Source organism: Salminus brasiliensis, chromosome 4 (assembly GCF_030463535.1).
Source record: "Salminus brasiliensis chromosome 4, fSalBra1.hap2, whole genome shotgun sequence".
NCBI classification, from domain to species: domain Eukaryota; kingdom Metazoa; phylum Chordata; class Actinopteri; order Characiformes; family Bryconidae; genus Salminus; species Salminus brasiliensis.
The window spans coordinates 38754352-38771854 of NC_132881.1; the positions used below are offsets into that span (position 1 = coordinate 38754352).

The 17503-nt window shown below is 40.6% G+C and overlaps 2 protein-coding genes across 4 annotated transcripts in view; one reads left to right on the forward strand and one right to left on the reverse strand.

The window, feature by feature from the left end:
* The window catches only part of psda (pleckstrin and Sec7 domain containing a), a 60589-nt gene extending 52723 nt beyond the window's left edge, over nucleotides 1-7866 (reverse strand). The window contains exon 1 of one of the 2 annotated variants that reach the window (XM_072678343.1): nucleotides 7800-7866. The gene's annotated coding sequence lies outside the window, so the exon portion shown is untranslated. Of the gene's footprint in view, nucleotides 1-188; nucleotides 331-7799 lie in introns of those variants that run through there. The other variant, XM_072678342.1, reaches the window with a different exon arrangement.
* A 3377-nt stretch (nucleotides 7867-11243) lies between these two features.
* Nucleotides 11244-17275, forward strand: hnrnph3 (heterogeneous nuclear ribonucleoprotein H3 (2H9)). Of its 2 annotated transcripts, none has more exons than XM_072678341.1 (10): nucleotides 11244-11324; nucleotides 12695-12808; nucleotides 14094-14249; nucleotides 14340-14483; nucleotides 14953-15091; nucleotides 15568-15758; nucleotides 16020-16228; nucleotides 16322-16457; nucleotides 16560-16616; nucleotides 16718-17275. In XM_072678341.1, the coding sequence occupies exons 2-10, from the start codon at nucleotides 12721-12723 to the stop codon at nucleotides 16789-16791; spliced, it is 1194 nt and encodes a 397-aa protein (XP_072534442.1). In that variant the 5' UTR covers nucleotides 11244-11324; nucleotides 12695-12720; the 3' UTR covers nucleotides 16792-17275. The 2 variants fall into 2 exon arrangements, with proteins under 2 accessions (XP_072534442.1, XP_072534441.1); XM_072678340.1 differs by having other exon boundaries at nucleotides 11250-11340.
* The last annotated feature ends 228 nt before the right edge of the window (nucleotides 17276-17503 follow it).

Below are 17503 nucleotides of genomic sequence, written 5' to 3' on the forward strand. Positions count from 1 at the left end.
GAGTTGCTTTTTTAACCACACACTACTACTTATATCCACAAAGCTCACACACTACTAAGCAGGGCATTTAGGCCTACTCTTTCTGTACTCCAGCTAATAGGATTCCCCCACCCCCTCTCTTCCTCCTTAACTATTACAGATACATCTCCTGTCACACAGGCAACAGCCACGCTTGAACTCAGCTTTACCTCATGGCCTTCATCTCCCCCTCATTCTCCTCCTATCCTCTCAGGAGTGTTGAGGAAAGGACTCATCTAATCCTTCCTCCAGTCTTTCCCACAGCGTGTGTCTGTTTCTCTCTGTACTTCTCTCTGCCGCTCTCCTCTCAGACGAACAGCTCCTGCCTGCTTTGCTGGCTCATCCATACTGGATTTATGCCTCCCACACGACTTAGTGTGACTCCTCTTCCTCCTCCTCCTCCTCCCCCCCTTGCAAACCTGTCCCACGTCCAGCACAGCTCCTTCCTCTTCTCACCTGTCACTCTGGCCTCTAAGGCCCGCCCCTCGTCCAAGAATTAAGCCAATCTAGAGCCTGATAGAGTATATGCGGTGTGAAGCAGTGCACTTAGCTCTAACACTGACAGATGGCAAAGGGTTCAGCTCAGTGTGCCGGAGGGGGGTTGCAGGAGAGAGGGAAGACCCCTTCCCTTATCTGGACAGATACAGAAAGAGGGGTTAAGTAGACAACATGGGGATTACAGCCAGTGAATGTCCAAACAGAAGGTGAATCCCAGCTTTTGCACATATACAAACCGTCTTCTTCTGGAACTGAGGTCCTACTGGCCTGCCCTACACACTTCATACCTATTGCTAATCTCTCCGGGTTCCAGTCTGACTGGTTCATCAACATTGTATCTCCACCCACTGGTCACTTTAAGGGTACACCTACAACATGAGTGCATTCTGTAGGTGTGTAATTACTGGCTATGGCCCATCTATTGCTGTACAATGCATCAGCCCCCCCTCCAGTATCTTGCTCACCAATGGGAAGGAACCACCATAAAACTATTTCTGACCAGATATGATCTGAGTAGTGGACCACACAGCAGTGATTACCAACATGGTCATGCTATGTTAATGTGGCACTAGTATGAGTAGATCAAGTACAGTAGTGTAGACTGTAACTGAACTGATCTGGCGCAGCACAGTAGATGTACCAATCCAGTCCTCTAAACTCCCTCAGATATTTCACATTTTGTCTTTATTCTAACTTCTGAAACACTGGAACCCTCAAGGCATTAACACTAAATACACTATATAGCTAAAAGTATTAGGACACTTCTAAATCCTTTCGTTCAGTCCCACTGCCACAGGTTATAAAATCAAGCACCTAGCCATGCAGTCTGCCTTGAGCTCACTGAATTCCAGCATGGTACTGTAACAGGATCATGAACTGGACCAGTAATAGGACCACCACTGTAACAAATCAGTGAAATGTCTTCCCTCCGAGATATTCCACCATCAACTGAGAGTGGTATTATTAAAAAGTGGAAACATTTAGGAACCACAGGAAACCATGGAAGGTTCCAGACCTGGGGCGTCGAGTGCTGAGGTGCATAGTGCATAAAAGTCACCATGATCTGCTAAGTTCCAGACCTGCTGTTAGCGCTGCAAGAGGGAACAACTCCATATTAATGCCCATGGATTTAAAATGGGATGTCTTAAAGGCTCCTGTAGAAGTAATGTGTAGGTGTCCAAAAGTACTTCCTTTCATATAGCAGAGCTGGGCAAATAATTGAAACTAGAGCTGGATGATATGACAATATTTTATCGTACCGTGATACATTTTGTTATTATGGTACACAATATGCTTTTATGAGTATATCATGTATATCGCCAGTGCTTAAAGAGCACTGATTATCTGCAGGTTTCATTACAAAGAGTCTTATTTAATTTAATGGATTGCAGCATATTTTGAGGACAAATCACGGTACTTAGTATGGAAAAGTATTTGGGTAGCAGTTTCTTTATTATTTTTCGCTGCTGGTGCATTTTGTCTACATGATCAAATATTGTGATATATATTGTATATCGTATAAAATGTCTAAATGTAAATATTGTGATATAAAAGTTTCCATACCACCCAGCTCTAATTGAAACTGTCATTCAGAACCAGTAACCGATGAGCCCACTAAGGCAAATGGAGGAGCTTGGCTCATAACTGAGGTAAAATGTTGAAATAATCAGGATATTGATTTGAGGTCATATCACCCAACACGACCATGTAGTGAATCTGAAACTGGTTTAGAGCCAAATATAGATTGGCTATTGGACCATGAAGACTGCACTAGAAAACACTGCTGTCCTCAACACTGTGATCTCCTAACTAAAGAAAACTAACTAGTGACGTGAAGCTTAGGTAAGGTTCACAAATTACAGCGGGTCGTCACTGTAAAAAAACTTGCATGGAAAGACTAGAACATTACAGAAGATGGTAAAAGATTCTGTTTTTATTGATTCTGGTTAACTATTAGTGAGATTAATTACATCACAATATCCTTTACTGGGCATATCATGAATATGGTCAAAGCTTAAAGAACTTTTTCCAAACTGCCCTTTTGCCCTTATACACACACACACATATATATATATATTACATATATTATACAAGTTATTTTTATCTGTTCTACTACTGTTCTACTACTAGTTATTTATATCACCCACTCCTAGAAAAAACATGCATATTCCTTCACCAGAAGTCAATGAGCCATGATATTAATAATGTACTCAATGTATTCAAGATGGGAGTGAAATAAATGGTATTTAGGAGATAATATATATGACTTGACTTGCCTCTGGTAGATATGTCATGGGGTTTGTGCAGAATTTCGTTTTGCACAAGTCGCAAGAGTGTTTAATATAATTTGACTGCACCTGACATTGCACATCCATGCCTGACACTGCTTTATGAACTAGCATTATTAAAATCAGACATGTAGAATTCTTGCATGGCTATTAACAAAGTCTCCAAAAATGAGAAAATACATGGTCCTAACTTTACTGCCCTCTATATCTCCAAGAAAAGTAAATGCTAGTGTGTCTCCAGCTCACACAGATTAGTTAGCTGCACGCTTAACCAACACACTGTGTGCCAACCAACATAATGTGTGCATGTATTGCATTTATTAAGTCAAACAGTAAAACAATAATAATAAATAAAATACGTCTTCATTTTCCAGCTTTGGTTTTCCTGCATTATTCAGACATTATTATTTACATTGTGTGAAAATGTCAGGATTAACAGACCAATAGAAATAGGAATACAATGTCTGCTACATGTTTTTATTTTGGGAAAATTGCAGGGGACACTCCAAGACCAGGAGAGGAAGGCACAGCTATAGCATATTGTTGGTGACACCATTGATCTCATCTCCAAGTTAAAGGGTTATGATGCAATACATGATCTTCAGAACCCTGAATATAACTGAGCAACAAAAAAAAAGCAAGAGCTGGGAGGGGACCTGTGTCACAAATTACAGGATAAGCAATTCCAAATATACGTCTGTAAAGCCTGGCTAGAAATTAATTTCATCTATTAGGGCTGTTCTGCTCTCCAGCACTGCAAGGAACCTCATCTTACTGCTTAGGGCCAGACTGATTTTGACTTTTTTGTTTATCTGGGATTACCCACTTACAAAAGCCTTATCTGAAAACGCTAATCCCAGTAGGTTCTAGAGTAAAGGGTGCTAAATCCAGACTGGAGGAAACAGTCTATGCGCAGGCTCTTGGACAGCTCATGAAAGTAGTAAAACATTCACAGCTGCAGTTTCAGTCCTTTTTTGCAGAGTCAGCTGTGCTTTATGAATTAGCATTATTAAAATCAATGTAAAATCACTGCAGGTCCCACAATACTTTGCAGTCTTACTGCACTCTATATCTTCAAGAAAAGTGAATGCTGATGTGTCTCTGCTCACAGGCAGATTAGTTAGCGGCACTCGTGAGCTACACACTGCCTACAGCTTGATCAGTCCGAGCAGCAGAGTGGTGCACTGCACAACAGTGGCTATCAGACCAATCCATTCAGTGGCAATGCAGCAGAGTCTGTGTGTGTACGCAGCCTATGTTGTTGTGCATTATGGCAATTGTGTGGCCCTAAATCGCAGTGCAACAAACAGGGAAAGCACACCAACCCTACACCCTCAAAAAGGGGGTTCTTCGAGGGTTCTTTAATAAATGTAATGTTTCTACATACAACCATGACTACTCTTCCAACCATTTCAATGCTAAAATGCTTCTTTGTGTGGATAAATGTTTTTTATCCTCAATGATGAAACTAAATCCGTGTACGTGGAGCTTTAATAAAGTTTCATAGGTTAGCTGGTATGCCAGTGTGAACAACTTAACCAAGCTAGTCCACCAACTAGCCCAAGCTGGCAAACTATCATAATCAAGGTGGCTGGCTAGCAGTATATCAGCAGTACGACCACACTAGTCCACCAGCACACCCAATTTACCTTTTAACTCATTAACTGAGGAGTTAAATCAGGGGTGTTTGAGTAAGGCTCCAAAACTACAAAACTTCGCTGGAGACCACCTACACCACCCCCTCCCCACCCACCCCAGGACTGAGGTTGGCCATGGTGTAAAACAACATAAACTATGAATCCTGATGCAGTCCAATCCAGCCAGATGACACACAGTAGCACTTGGCAGGGCAAAGACTGAGCAATATGATAGCTAGAGGCTAGCCATGACAGACTTGAAGAGGAGCACACATATTTCACAAGTCAGCACATGATGTGCCATCAGAAGCATCTTGAGCACCTCAAAGATGTGTATGACACTCTGCAAATACAGCCTCTAAGAAAAGGCTTTCCAGCATGAGAGGCTGTCAACAGAGCTGGAAAGAAAAACAAAGGGCATTAGTATAGATGAGCAGATTGATGCTGAGGTATCGAACAACTGATGAGTTTCTGTGGAAATTGTATATATTCATGTAAAGGTCTTTGAAATAGGGGAGGGCAATATGGCAAAATCTCACTTATCTGAGGTTGGATGAGTTGGAACAGACACCAGAAGTGCAATATATTTATAAACTAATATCAACTACTATGAATACATTAAATTGTAATCAATGTACAAATCCAATCCAATGAACCAGGACTACACACACACTCACAGTGATGTATGCAGTTGGCCATGCTGATTCAGATCCTCACAAAAAGTATACTGTGATGTATTTTTTATTGTTATTTTATATTGTTTATTATTTTTTTTTACATAATCTTCACAGCGTTTAGATATCCAATTACCCAACCCACTCGTGAGTACTCTCTCCCCATCACATGTAATGCTCCTGGCACTGGAAGGGTGAGAACTGACACATGCCTCCTCTGACACAGTGCCTCTTCTCAAACTACCACCGATGCAACTCCACCAGGCAACCAATGCACTCAATTGCAAAATTGCTGGGTACCCAGCTCTCGTGCATCGGCCAGCAGATGTCCTTGCCAGCCAGCCTTAACTGAAGTGATATGGGGAGAGAGAGAGACATCTACGCACCCAGGAGAGTGCGAGGCTAATTGTACTCTCTCCGACTCAGGCTGCTGATGGCAAGTAGCATGATCTGGGATTTAAACCTGTGATTCTCGGGTCATAACCAGCAATCCTCCAGTCATAATTGTGATGTAATTTATTGCAACTGTGCCAATCCCATTTGCAATTTGTTCACCCCTACTGACAAACACTGTTTCAATGTTTTTCACAGTAGAACTCTAAATTAAATTCTCCCTTGCACAAAAGACTTGTGCTGATAGCTGAATTGGTACTGGTACATAGTGGTGTCTTTAAATTCTCCTCAGAGAAGTTTCAATTTACAACTTCGGAGCTCGAAAATATAACATGCTTTGTCTTCCAAGTGTTTTTTGTAAAAAAATAAAATAAAATAAAAAAAACATCAGTAGCATATATGTAAATACAGAATGTAATAAATTATGGCATCAGCCTTGCCACTGCTTAAAATGTGCTAAAAAAAAAAAGTCTGGTATATCATATCCATGAACATTAGACTCACTAGTCATTCGAGAAACCCGACCAGCAATGACTGTGCTCTGTCTATAACTCTACTAGGGTTTCCTAGCAGGTTGAAAGCTGGACAGCGCAGTTTATAGACCTGCTGTCTCAGCTGCAGACTTCTCCTGATGCACAGATGAACAAGGACCCACACATGCTGCATTCCACAAGCTAGGCTGCAGTCCAGGAGGGCTGTGTTTCTAGACTGCTACGTCATCGAAGGCTGTTCCAATCAAAAAGATCCTATGAATACAGTTGTGAAAGACAGCCTACTTTTGTCTTCCGTAATCCGTTGCCCGACCTAAAGAAAGCTACAATATGCTATGTTTAATAAAATGTACAGTAGAATATACAGTATGCTATATACTGTTATATACAGTATATTTAGTTGTGTATGTTTATGGAATGTCTTTACACTTCAGGATACCATCGAATGCTTCACAAATGCTACACTATAATATATATATATATATATACAGTATATACATAATTCACATAATTGACATTTTGCTGTCAGTTGTGAAGGATATCTTAGGTGTGATGTTTGTATTAATATCAATGTCAAAAATGCCTGATTTGAACCTAGTTAAGACCACAGACATACGTTGAAAAATTACATCATAAATAACATTCATTCTGGTTTCGATGGGACGTCTTTTAAATGTCTAAACTGACACAGCAAAACTTGTAAAGATGTCTCATGGATAATGTTTCAACAATAATGGAAGGTTTGGGCAACAAAATCATAAAAACTTTCATAATCAGACAAAAATATTAAATGTATTTTGGACATATCTTAGCTTATTGAGCTTTCTCAAGATAGCTTGAGGCCAATCACAAAACAAGACATAAAGCAGGGCTTACCAAAGTCTGTCACGCTCAAACTTTCAAAGCTTTGTAAATACTCAAACTTTTCAAACCTTGTTCCACAATCAGCAGCCATGGGCTCCTCTAAGCAGCTGCCTAGCCCTCTGCACGTTTAAATAACTGATGCCCACAAAGCAGGAGAAGGCTAGAAGATAAAAAGATATGAAAAGATTTTCAGACACCCTTTTTCTTCTGTTCATAAAGTAATTATGAAACGACAATTAACAAGAACAGCCGAGGTCAAGTGGAGGCCTGGAAGAATTTCATGAAAAGAACACCTCTCCAACTGTTAAGCACATGGGTACATTAATCATGCTTTGGGATTGTGCTGCAGCCGGTGGCATGGGGACATTTCACAGGTAGAGGGAAGAATTCAATTAAACAGCAGCAAATTCTGGAAGCAAACATTTACCCTGTTTGTAAAGAAGCTTAAGATGACAAGATTTATACAGTAGAATAATAAATTAAACACACTCCACATACAAGTCCTCAAAGTCAACTTACATACATATAAATATATGGTGGCTCAGCGGTTAGAGCGCCAGGCTATCGATAACAGGGTTGTGGGTTTGATTCCCGGGCTCGGCAAGCTGCCACTGTTGGGCCCTTGAGCAAGACCCTGCAGTTGGGTGCAGAGGGTGCAGAGAGGGCGCTGGAGTTGGTTGCCCACCGCTCTGGGTGTGTGTGTACTCACTGCCCCTAGATTACTAGTGTGTGTGTGTGTTCACTACTTATCTGGCTACAAAGCACAGGCACAAGTCCTTCCCCTGCAGAGTGCCCAAACTCTTCCTCTTTATGTTATTTAGAGCCTGTAAAACTTTATGCCTTTTCAAGACCAGGTCATTTGACCAGGGATGCCCAAACTTTTGCATGCCACTGAATGAACCCCTGCAATAAAGTCATCAATGCTAAGTTGCTAACCTGCTGCTGCTGCTGCTGCTGCTGCACCCCCTGGCGCAGGACCATCGCTCCCTTTCGTGTCCAGGCAGTCAGTCAGTTATCGCTCAGTCCTCGCTGGAAATCGTAGGCTAGGGCTCCATGCTCTATTTTTCTTCCACTTATTCGTCATATTCATCGTAAAGAAGATGGTGAAAACGTTCAGAGCTGAAACGGGCAGTTGTCGCTCACCTGTCCCATGAATCCTCTCTGCACTGGAGGTCTGGAGCAGAACCACCACCACCACCACCCTCCTCCTCCTCCTCCTTCTCCTTCTCCTGCTGCTGCTGCTGCTGCTGCCGAAACGCTGCACAGAGCTGAACAGAAACCAAAGCAGGGAAGTGTGTTTTCGCCGAGACTGCGCCTTCCCTCAGTCTGTCCTGCTGCTAGTTTATCTCACAGTGCTGATCATTCAACCTCCACCACTCCAGCTGCTGCACAGAGAGCCCGCATTAGCTACACACTGCAGCAACACCTGGGTGATGAATGAATGACACGAGCTGCTTCACATGCCAGGAACACCAGGAGTGCACAAATACTAACTGTAGTCATTCATGTTTTACTATATTTCAAATATCTGTACTTTACTCAGCTATTCTTAATCTGAATCCAATGCTTTTATTACAGCATCCAACAACATTCATGTCACAGTAAAAATATTAAATGTAGTTATACGTATACATATACAGTAATCACATGTGTTTAATTATAGACACTTTTTTACTTTCACTAAAACATAATGTGTTATTTGTGGCATCCAAAAGTTAATACACAGAGTTTGTGTAAATAGTGTGCCTCTTTTAGTGATGTGCTGTGAGCCTTTCTATGACCAGGGCCACAGCAAGAAATTTGGATGAGAGCCACAGAGCCATAGGCAACAGCAATCAATAAAGCACACTGCCGTCTCCAGATCTGAGGCTACAGAAGCTAGTATATCCAGTACCTCAGGCCCTCCTGCATTTTCAAAAATAGTGTAGCTGGAAACACAAAGGATTACAGACTGGAGAACAGAGGATGGACCCCAGCCATAATCCAAACTCAGATCTTTTGGGTGTCAGCATGTAAGGCTCATGTAATGTTTTATATATATATATTACATATTACAATATTACATATATATATATAGTTATAATGCTGCATAATTATTAATTTGTCAAGCACTGTGACTGAGTACTGTGGCATAAAAACATTGATCTATGGAACTGTTAGGCTCTAACACATTATATATATATATATATATATATATATATGCACACACACTCATTACAATTTATTTATCTGCACATACTTTATCTGACATATTTATAAAATAAATAATTTAAATATATGTAGAAATTTGTACATTTACAACAATAAAAATTATAATACTACTACTATTACTACTATGCTGTTGTTTTTGTGTGCCAGCAGTGCAGACCAAATGAAGAAGGCCTCAAGAACAGGCCTACCTGAAAAGCACAGAATTGGAGTCCTCTGATGAGTACAGTAGAGAACACATAAGGGCAGGTATTTCAGGGCTGTAAGAGAAACAAACAGATCCTAAGCAAAATAGAGCCAAGTTCATGAAAACGAGCACTGGAAATGCTGTGAATGTCATTGCCACCAAGAGTGGATTTGAAGAACTGCAAGTGTTTGAAGCAGAAGCTCATCTCCTCTTTGTACATATTGTCACTGTCTTTTTGTTAATTACTATGTCAATTATTACTCTACATCATCCGAATATGGCCTTGTACCTCGTGTGAACATTATAGGATACGACAGAAATGACTTGGGATGAAATCTCTGTGCATTAGCTTACACTAAAAGTTAAAAGGTTCTTGCCTTCTTTTTTAAAGTTATGATTTTAAAGATGCTCTATTTTAGTTATACCGCTCACACATCATAGCTGTATCATGGAGGCGAACATAACTGTTCCTCGCTGGAAAACAGCAGCTTAACATGGACTCCAAGCTGGTCAAAGGTGGAAGCTGGTTCAGCTGCTCATGCTGGTTTATAACACAATACTGGCTCTGCTAGTTTGTGCAGTGTGTGTGTTTTTTTTTAAGAAGTGTTATGTTTCAGTGGAGAAAATCAGTGGAAAGCCGTTCACTTTATTAACAGAGAGAGTTCGTTAGTGAGTCAACAGGCTGAGCCTTCTGACAAAGAAGGAGATCCAGCCAAGTCCACACTGCTGCACATTCTGTGCATGTGGTTCACCTCAGATATTGTTGCCTGGCATTGACTTCAACCCCACTACCACTATTTACAGATGCCTGATGGTTACAGGTTTTAAAGGGAATTCCGTAGATTTGTCAACCCGCGATGTTCAGAAGTAAACTGGTAAAATGGTTTGAATGTGAAATGCTCAACTAGAGAGAAACTTACTGAGTCATAACTGTTCACAGCATAGGTGAGAAGAAGCCAACATACAAGCAATTCTTCTAAAAGCTACCTCACACAAGCACGTTGCTTATGAACACATTCAATCTGGTTCATGCTTTTATCCAGAACAACTTATTTACAAGTCTTAGAACTTATTAGACTGGTAGTGTAGCGTGGTGTGGTTGTCAAGCCAGGGCACTGAACTCCATCACAGGGATGGGAGTGCTGTTATCCACTATGCTACACCAACAGTTTTGAGAAAGGCCTTGTCCTAAAATGTTTTAAATGCATGTAGTGCAGCATGGTACATTAAGGGAAATAATTTACCATTGTCAATATTACATTTAAAACTTAAAATACACCAAAGATTCATTAGTTCTGTTGGGTTTATTAGGTTTTTACGCAAAGCATCATTTCACACAAACCACCTTCATCAAATCACATTGTTGAGATGTTCACATCCAGTTCCTCTTCTGTTCCCAGCTCCTGGTAACTGGTTTTAAGTGGTTTAAGCTGGTGTTTGAGGGTCAAGGTAGTTGAAAATCTGGTCCTTAGGCTAAAAATCTAGGGGCACTCAGCGCTCAGAGTGTCGGGCTATCGATAACAGGGTAGTGGGTTCGATTCCCGGGCTCGGCAAGCTGCCACTGTTGGGCCCTTGAGCAAGGCCCTTTCCCCTCTCTGCTCCCTGGGCGCTGGAGTTGGCTGCCCACTGCCCCTAGTTCACTAGTGTGAGTGTGTGTGTTCACTACCACAGATGAGTTAAATGCGGAGGACACATTTTGCTGTACAGTGACAAATAGGTGCACCTTTACCTTTAAAAAGGCCTATGCTGGTACACTAGCTGGTTAACCAGCTCTTGACGGGCATAGTGTATATTAAATTGGAGGAGTTTAGTAAATTGAGGGAAGGGACAGTTAGTTACATTTGAGGTAAAGGTGTATTAAATTGGGATACGTTTAAATCTCTAGATATTATTTTCTACCTTGCTACTTTAGTGTGTCTGTATTAACGACTGGACTGGAGTGGAATTCCCCTTTAATCCGGAGGAGGGATTACTTTGGTGGAATCTGGCAACCCTGAGCTCTCGTAATAGCTAGCTAGCTGAACGGCTAACTAAACTACATGTAGGGAAAGGACAAGCGGCTGGCGGTGAGAAACGAATCGGGTATAAACGTAGCTAGTGTTTGCATTAACCAGTGGGTGTTGCATTAACCAGTTGCAGAGATGTTGGAGTAAATGGCATTAGCGAACTGATGTAGCTATTTGCTGGTGCGAGCAGTTTACACTGCAGGCTTTCCTAAAGCTAGCTAACGTCAACGAGCTAGGGAGCTAGCGGCTCTTTAGCCTTGTCTGTTGTCAGCCAGCTGATTGCTCGGGTGTTTTTCCACGTTTAAAGTGTGATATTGAGCGTGTCGTTGCTCAGCAAGCCACTGTGGCATTTGCTGGCTAGCTGTATAGCTAAGTTGGGTTAGCTTAGCTATGACTAGGCGCTGGGGTTAGCTAGCTAGCATTACTGCAGCTGCTAGATTTGCACCAGAGCAAACCTGGTGGCCACATTGCTGTATTTCCTCCACTGGCACTCTGCAGTTAACTGCAGTCTAACTGACCTATCGGCCAGAATGGCAGCTAGCTATCTATCTATCTATCTATCTATCTATCTATCTAACCATCTATCTATCTATCTATCTATCTATCTATCTATCTAACCATCTATCTATCTATCTATCTATCTATCTATCTATCTATCTAACCATCTATCTATCTATCTATCTATCTATCTATCTAACCATCTATCTATCTATCTATCTAACCATCTATCTATCTAACTAACCATCTATCTATCTATCTATCTATCTATCTATCTATCTAACCATCTATCTATCTATCTATCTATCTATCTAACCATCTATCTATCTATCTAACCATCTATCTATCTAACTAACCATCTATCTATCTATCTATCTATCTATCTATCTAACTAACCATCTATCTATCTATCTATCTATCTATCTAACTAACCATCCATCTATCTATCTATCTATCTATCTATCTGCCTCTCTATCTATCTATCTAACCATCTATCTATCTATCTATCTATCTATCTATCCATCTATCTAACCATCTATCTAACTATCTATCTATCTATCTATCTATCTATCTATCTAACCATCTATCTATCTATCTATCTATCTATCTATCTATCTATCTATCTATCTATCTAACCATCTATCTATCTAACCATCTATCTATCTATCTAACCATCTATCTATCTATCTATCTATCTATCTATCTAACCATCTATCTATCTATCTATCTATCTATCTATCTATCTATCTAACCATCTATCTATCTAACCATCTATCTATCTATCTAACCATCTATCTATCTATCTATCTATCTATCTATCTATCTATCTATCTATCTATCCAGTTGTTAGACATGTTGTTCTTGCTCTTTCTGATGGCAGTAGTAAACCTGACCCTGTCATGAAAGTCATTCGACCTCTGTGTTTATTCCAGTGACTGTGCAGAAGTCAGAGGTAAAGATGTCTCACAACGACGAGGGGTATGTGGTACGCATCCGTGGTCTACCTTGGTCGTGTACACAGGAGGAAGTGGCCTCGTTTTTCTCTGGTAAACTCAAAACCAAGCTGCCAAGTTGTCAAGTTTACTCTTGGGGCATGCATTTTGCAGGGCACGTGTCCATATGTATATATATGGTTGGTGTGGCGCAACAGATAACACCACCACCTACCATTGTGTTACAACAACACCATGTGGGAGACCAGGGTTCGATGCCCGGTCTGGGTGACTATGCTGCGCTACACCAATAAGAGTCCTTGGGCAAGACTCCTAACACTACATTGGCCCACCTCTGTAATACGAGTAACCTTGTAAGTCGCTCTGGATAAGAGCGTCTGCTAAATGCCGTAAATGTAAATGTAAATATACATTAACGCCGCTACACGTTTGGGGACACCCTTCTGATGAATGCATCGCATAAAATGCTATGTTGCACACACTAATACACACACAGCTTGTCTAGTCCCTGTAGAGAAGTATTGCCAATAGATTATTAGGACTCTCTGGAGAGTCTCATGACCCTTAACAAACCGGCTAATGAACAGTTTCTACCCACAAGCCATCAGGTTCCTGAACAAGCTGTGAACCTTTCACCAACACCACTGCACTCGGACACTTTATTATTATTAATACTCTATATATCACTGCTATGGACAACATCACTAAGTCACTTTATACAACAGGAATAGACATAAACATGCATATTTATATCAGACTATACCTGTCTCATAAATGTACATATCAGAGAATTTCTACAGATCCCTCCTGTCTTTGTATATTCTGTATTTTGTGTATATTTTGTTTGTATTTTGTATTTATTTAATATAATTTTTATATAACTTTATTTTAATGTTTAGTATGTATATAGTTTTGTCCTCCTGTAGAGCATCAACCTGAGCCTCACCACAAGCATTTCAATGCATAAATGTCCTGACATGTTGTGCAAATGACAAATAAACCTGAAACTATAAACCTGAAACTAATGCCAAGCGTGGGTTAGAGGGGTATAAACCCCCCAACCCCCATGGGTTGGGGATCATCCAACATCCTCACCACACTTACACTCTTGTTGCTAAATGCAATCAAATTTTCACAGCAGTGCTCCAAAATCTGTTAGAAAGCCTTCCCTCGACAGTAGACAGTTATTGCAACGAAAGCAGGATAAACACTTTTTAATACCCTTGATTTGCCTTTTTAGTACCCTAAATGAACAAGCAGGTGTCCCAAAACTTTTGTCCACATTGTGGACTTTTGGTGAAACTATGAAGACAAGTTATTTGCCTCATATTTGCTATGAAGTGACATGGATGAGCTGAGTCTTTTCTCCGTCTTGCAGACTGTGACATTGTAGGGAAAGTGAATGGGGTGTGCTTCACCTTCTCCAAGGAGGGAAGGCCCAGTGGAGAGGCATTTGTGGAGCTAAAAACCGCAGAGGACTTTAAAAAAGCCCTTGCGAAAGATCGCAAATACATGGGCCATCGATATATTGAAGGTAATGAATAGACGTGCCCATTTTAGGGAGATTGTTTTTGCTGTGTAGTGCAGAAATAATAATATGCTAACTGTCTGACTTTTCATGCAGTGTTCAAGTCGAATCGCAGTGAGATGGACTGGGTGCTGAAACGTTGTGGCCCAACAGACTACGACAGCTGTAGTGGCTGCATGCTGAGGCTAAGAGGACTGCCTTTTGGCTGCAGTAAAGAGGAGATTGTGCAGTTCTTTGCAGGTATGTTTTCTTACCTGTACGATGCTTCCAGATATTCTGTTCATATATGCTGTTAGTTTTCTGTTATCTGTTTAATCTCAGTCTGAGGTTTTTTAGCTCTTTGTTGTGAGAGTACTGTCTCCCATGAAGTCAAACATTTATTTGTTAACTTGTGACTAACATAGTTTCACTTAACATATCATGAGTAAATTACATTTGACTGTTAGTTTTAATCTTGAATCTACTTAAAAAAAGAAGACACCATCCCCTGATGCAATCAAAACAACGATTGCTTAGAAGTCTGCTTTGTACCTCGTACTGTTTTTCAGTGAATGATTAAAGGGAAATGTTTTTAGTGGAGTGCTCTAGGGTTGTTTTATTCTAGGGGATGATTTAAGGGACTAAATTGGGTGGACTTTCTTTTCTACACATGAGAATGTTGCTATTTAACATGTCCCCCCCTGTGGGGTTATTTGTCCTTGGGTTAAAGGGTTGAAAATCGTGCCAAATGGGATTACATTGCCGATGGACTACCAGGGGAGGAGCACAGGGGAAGCCTTCGTGCAGTTTGCCTCAAAGGAGATAGCAGAAAAGGCTCTGGGGAAACACAAGGAAAGAATAGGGCACAGGTGGGGCCGACAAGACCGGGCTGGGTGATAATGCTATCTGTAATGTGGGGTTGGGGGTCATGCATCTTTCTGCTTTAGAAAAAGATGGTATGATCATATTGTTAAAATGGCATGTATCTCATTATATTGTCATGAGGGAAAATGTATAAATTAAACAGGAGTAACCTTTATAATTACTATGTGGGGAAAATCACTGCTGAACTAATTCAGAGGAGCCTTTTAATGACAGAGGCACTTTTAAAAGCCTGTAGAGCTGTTCTTGCTAAACTACTGCAGTGGGGTAGCACTATAGGCACTTTTTGTTTCCTCCCTCCCTCTGGTTTCTAAACATTGAGTCATTTATATTTTCTGGGCTAATTAATTAAATCATGGGCTTTGGAAATTGACTCACTAAGCTCTCCTCAGTGCTGTGAAACAAATGCAGCAGATACGTCTGTGTTAATGTTGCTAACAACCTACATTTTAAACAACCTCAGGTACATAGAGATATTTAAAAGCAGTCGAAACGAAATCCGCGCATACTACGAAGTTCCCCGAAGAATGATGGCACAGAGGCCTAGTCCATATGACAGACCGATGATGGGCCGTGGGGGTTTCTTTGGTCCCGGACCTGGAAGGGGAGGTGCCGTTATGGACCAGATGCGTAGTGGAGGCGGCTACAGTGGAGGTATGCAGTTGTTCATACACTCAGAACCTTCTGATAGGCTCAAGACGTTTGCAAGTCTGTAATGTGGTCATTTTATTATGTAACCTCTCCCATTAAACATAATTTGCCACTTTACTGTGCAATTTCTGATGGAAGTTGATGCAGGATTGTCATTTTCCACGTTTCTTATATAAGTAGCCATTATTACTGCACTAGCTGGTCACTTTATATGTGTATTAGCGACACCTTTGAATGGCTTTAAAGACATGATTTGTTCCACAGGTTATGGTGGTTTTGACAACTACAATGGCTTTAACAACTATTGCTTTGGTAATGGGATGTTTGAAGAGCGGGTGAGGGGTGACCGAGGAAGAGGAGGGATGGGTGGTCATGGCTACAATACAGGGGAGTCTAGCTCAGGCTTTCACAGCGGGCATTTTGTCCACATGAGAGGCCTTCCTTTCCGAGCAACAGAGGGCGACATAGCCAACGTAAGACACACTTAAAAGTCGTGCCTCAAGGTCAATTTAATAATCTTTCTCATGATTAGTTTGATAGTTCATCTTTTGCCTTATTTGTTCCAGTTCTTTGCCCCACTGAATCCAATTCGAGTGCACATTGATGTAGGACCCAATGGCAAGTCAACTGGAGAGGCAGATGTAGAGTTTGGATCTCATGAAGATGCGGTATCGGCCATGTCAAAAGACAAGAACCACATGCGTACGTGTTTCTCGTTTCATCCCTAATGTAACCCATATGTCGTAGCATCTTATTATTAGGGTTTTTCCTCACCATGTTATTTTTTTATTCTTGTCCCAACAGAGCACCGTTACATAGAGCTTTTCTTAAACTCAACCTCAAGTGGAGCGTCTGAAATGGGTTAGTCTCACTGTATATAGACACACTCACAGTTTAAATACAAACTTTGTCAACAATGTGCATTTTTATTTTATTATAAAAAAACATCTTATTTCTAATAGGTCGAGGAGGTGGATTCTATGGTGGTTCTGGAGGCATGGGCTCTCGAGGAAGTGGACTGAGGGGCATGTTCTGAAGAGAATTCGTTTTACGAGAAATCATTTTCTGCTGGAAGTTGAAAGGTTCTTTTCTATTGAGATATATCACATGTTCATATACAAGTTAACCAGATTTTTTTCCAGTCTCAGAGTGGAATTAAAAAATATAAAGTATATAAATATATATATATATATATATATAGTTGACCAGCAACTGTACATTTTGCATATTAAATTTTATATTAAATTCTCCCGTGTTTCAGTTTCACTATTGTTACCTTATCTGTTGGCATCTGTGTAGATCTGCAATCTCAGAGGTCACTGTGATGGGCTGCCATCTTTATTCAATAAGATTAGCAAGCCTTTTCCCCCAGCAATGAAATGTTCTGGCTGTAAATTGTTTTCTTATTTAGTCACTTTAATTGCAGATGTAGTGTTTAAGTGATGATTGCTCATTTCAATTCTCAAACCTTTCAGCTTAAAGAAATGTTTCTTACAAAATAAACTTTTTAAGTGTTTACAGGTCATTGCAACACATTTGTGATTCTGATTATGAGACCTTTAACATTGCTGTATTTGCAGATGCGGAATACTTTCATTTTCATATGATGTATGGTGCAGCTCCTTTTAGGGCTGTACCAGCTACACCTATGTTAAATCACTTGTTTATGTAAAATTAAACATTATGGAATGTTTACGTCACTTGAAAAATCAAGACGCCTGAATGAAGTTCTCTGAAAAACAGAGTTT

Coding starts and splice junctions, on each gene's coding strand:
- hnrnph3 (XM_072678341.1), top strand. CDS start 12,721: ATGTCTCACAACGACGAGGGGTATGTGGTACGCATCCGTGGTCTACCT. Junction 14,484..14,952: donor GATTGTGCAGTTCTTTGCAG/GTATGTTTTCTT, acceptor CTTGGGTTAAAG/GGTTGAAAATCGTGCCAAAT. Junction 16,458..16,559: donor AAAAGACAAGAACCACATGC/GTACGTGTTTCT, acceptor TTGTCCCAACAG/AGCACCGTTACATAGAGCTT.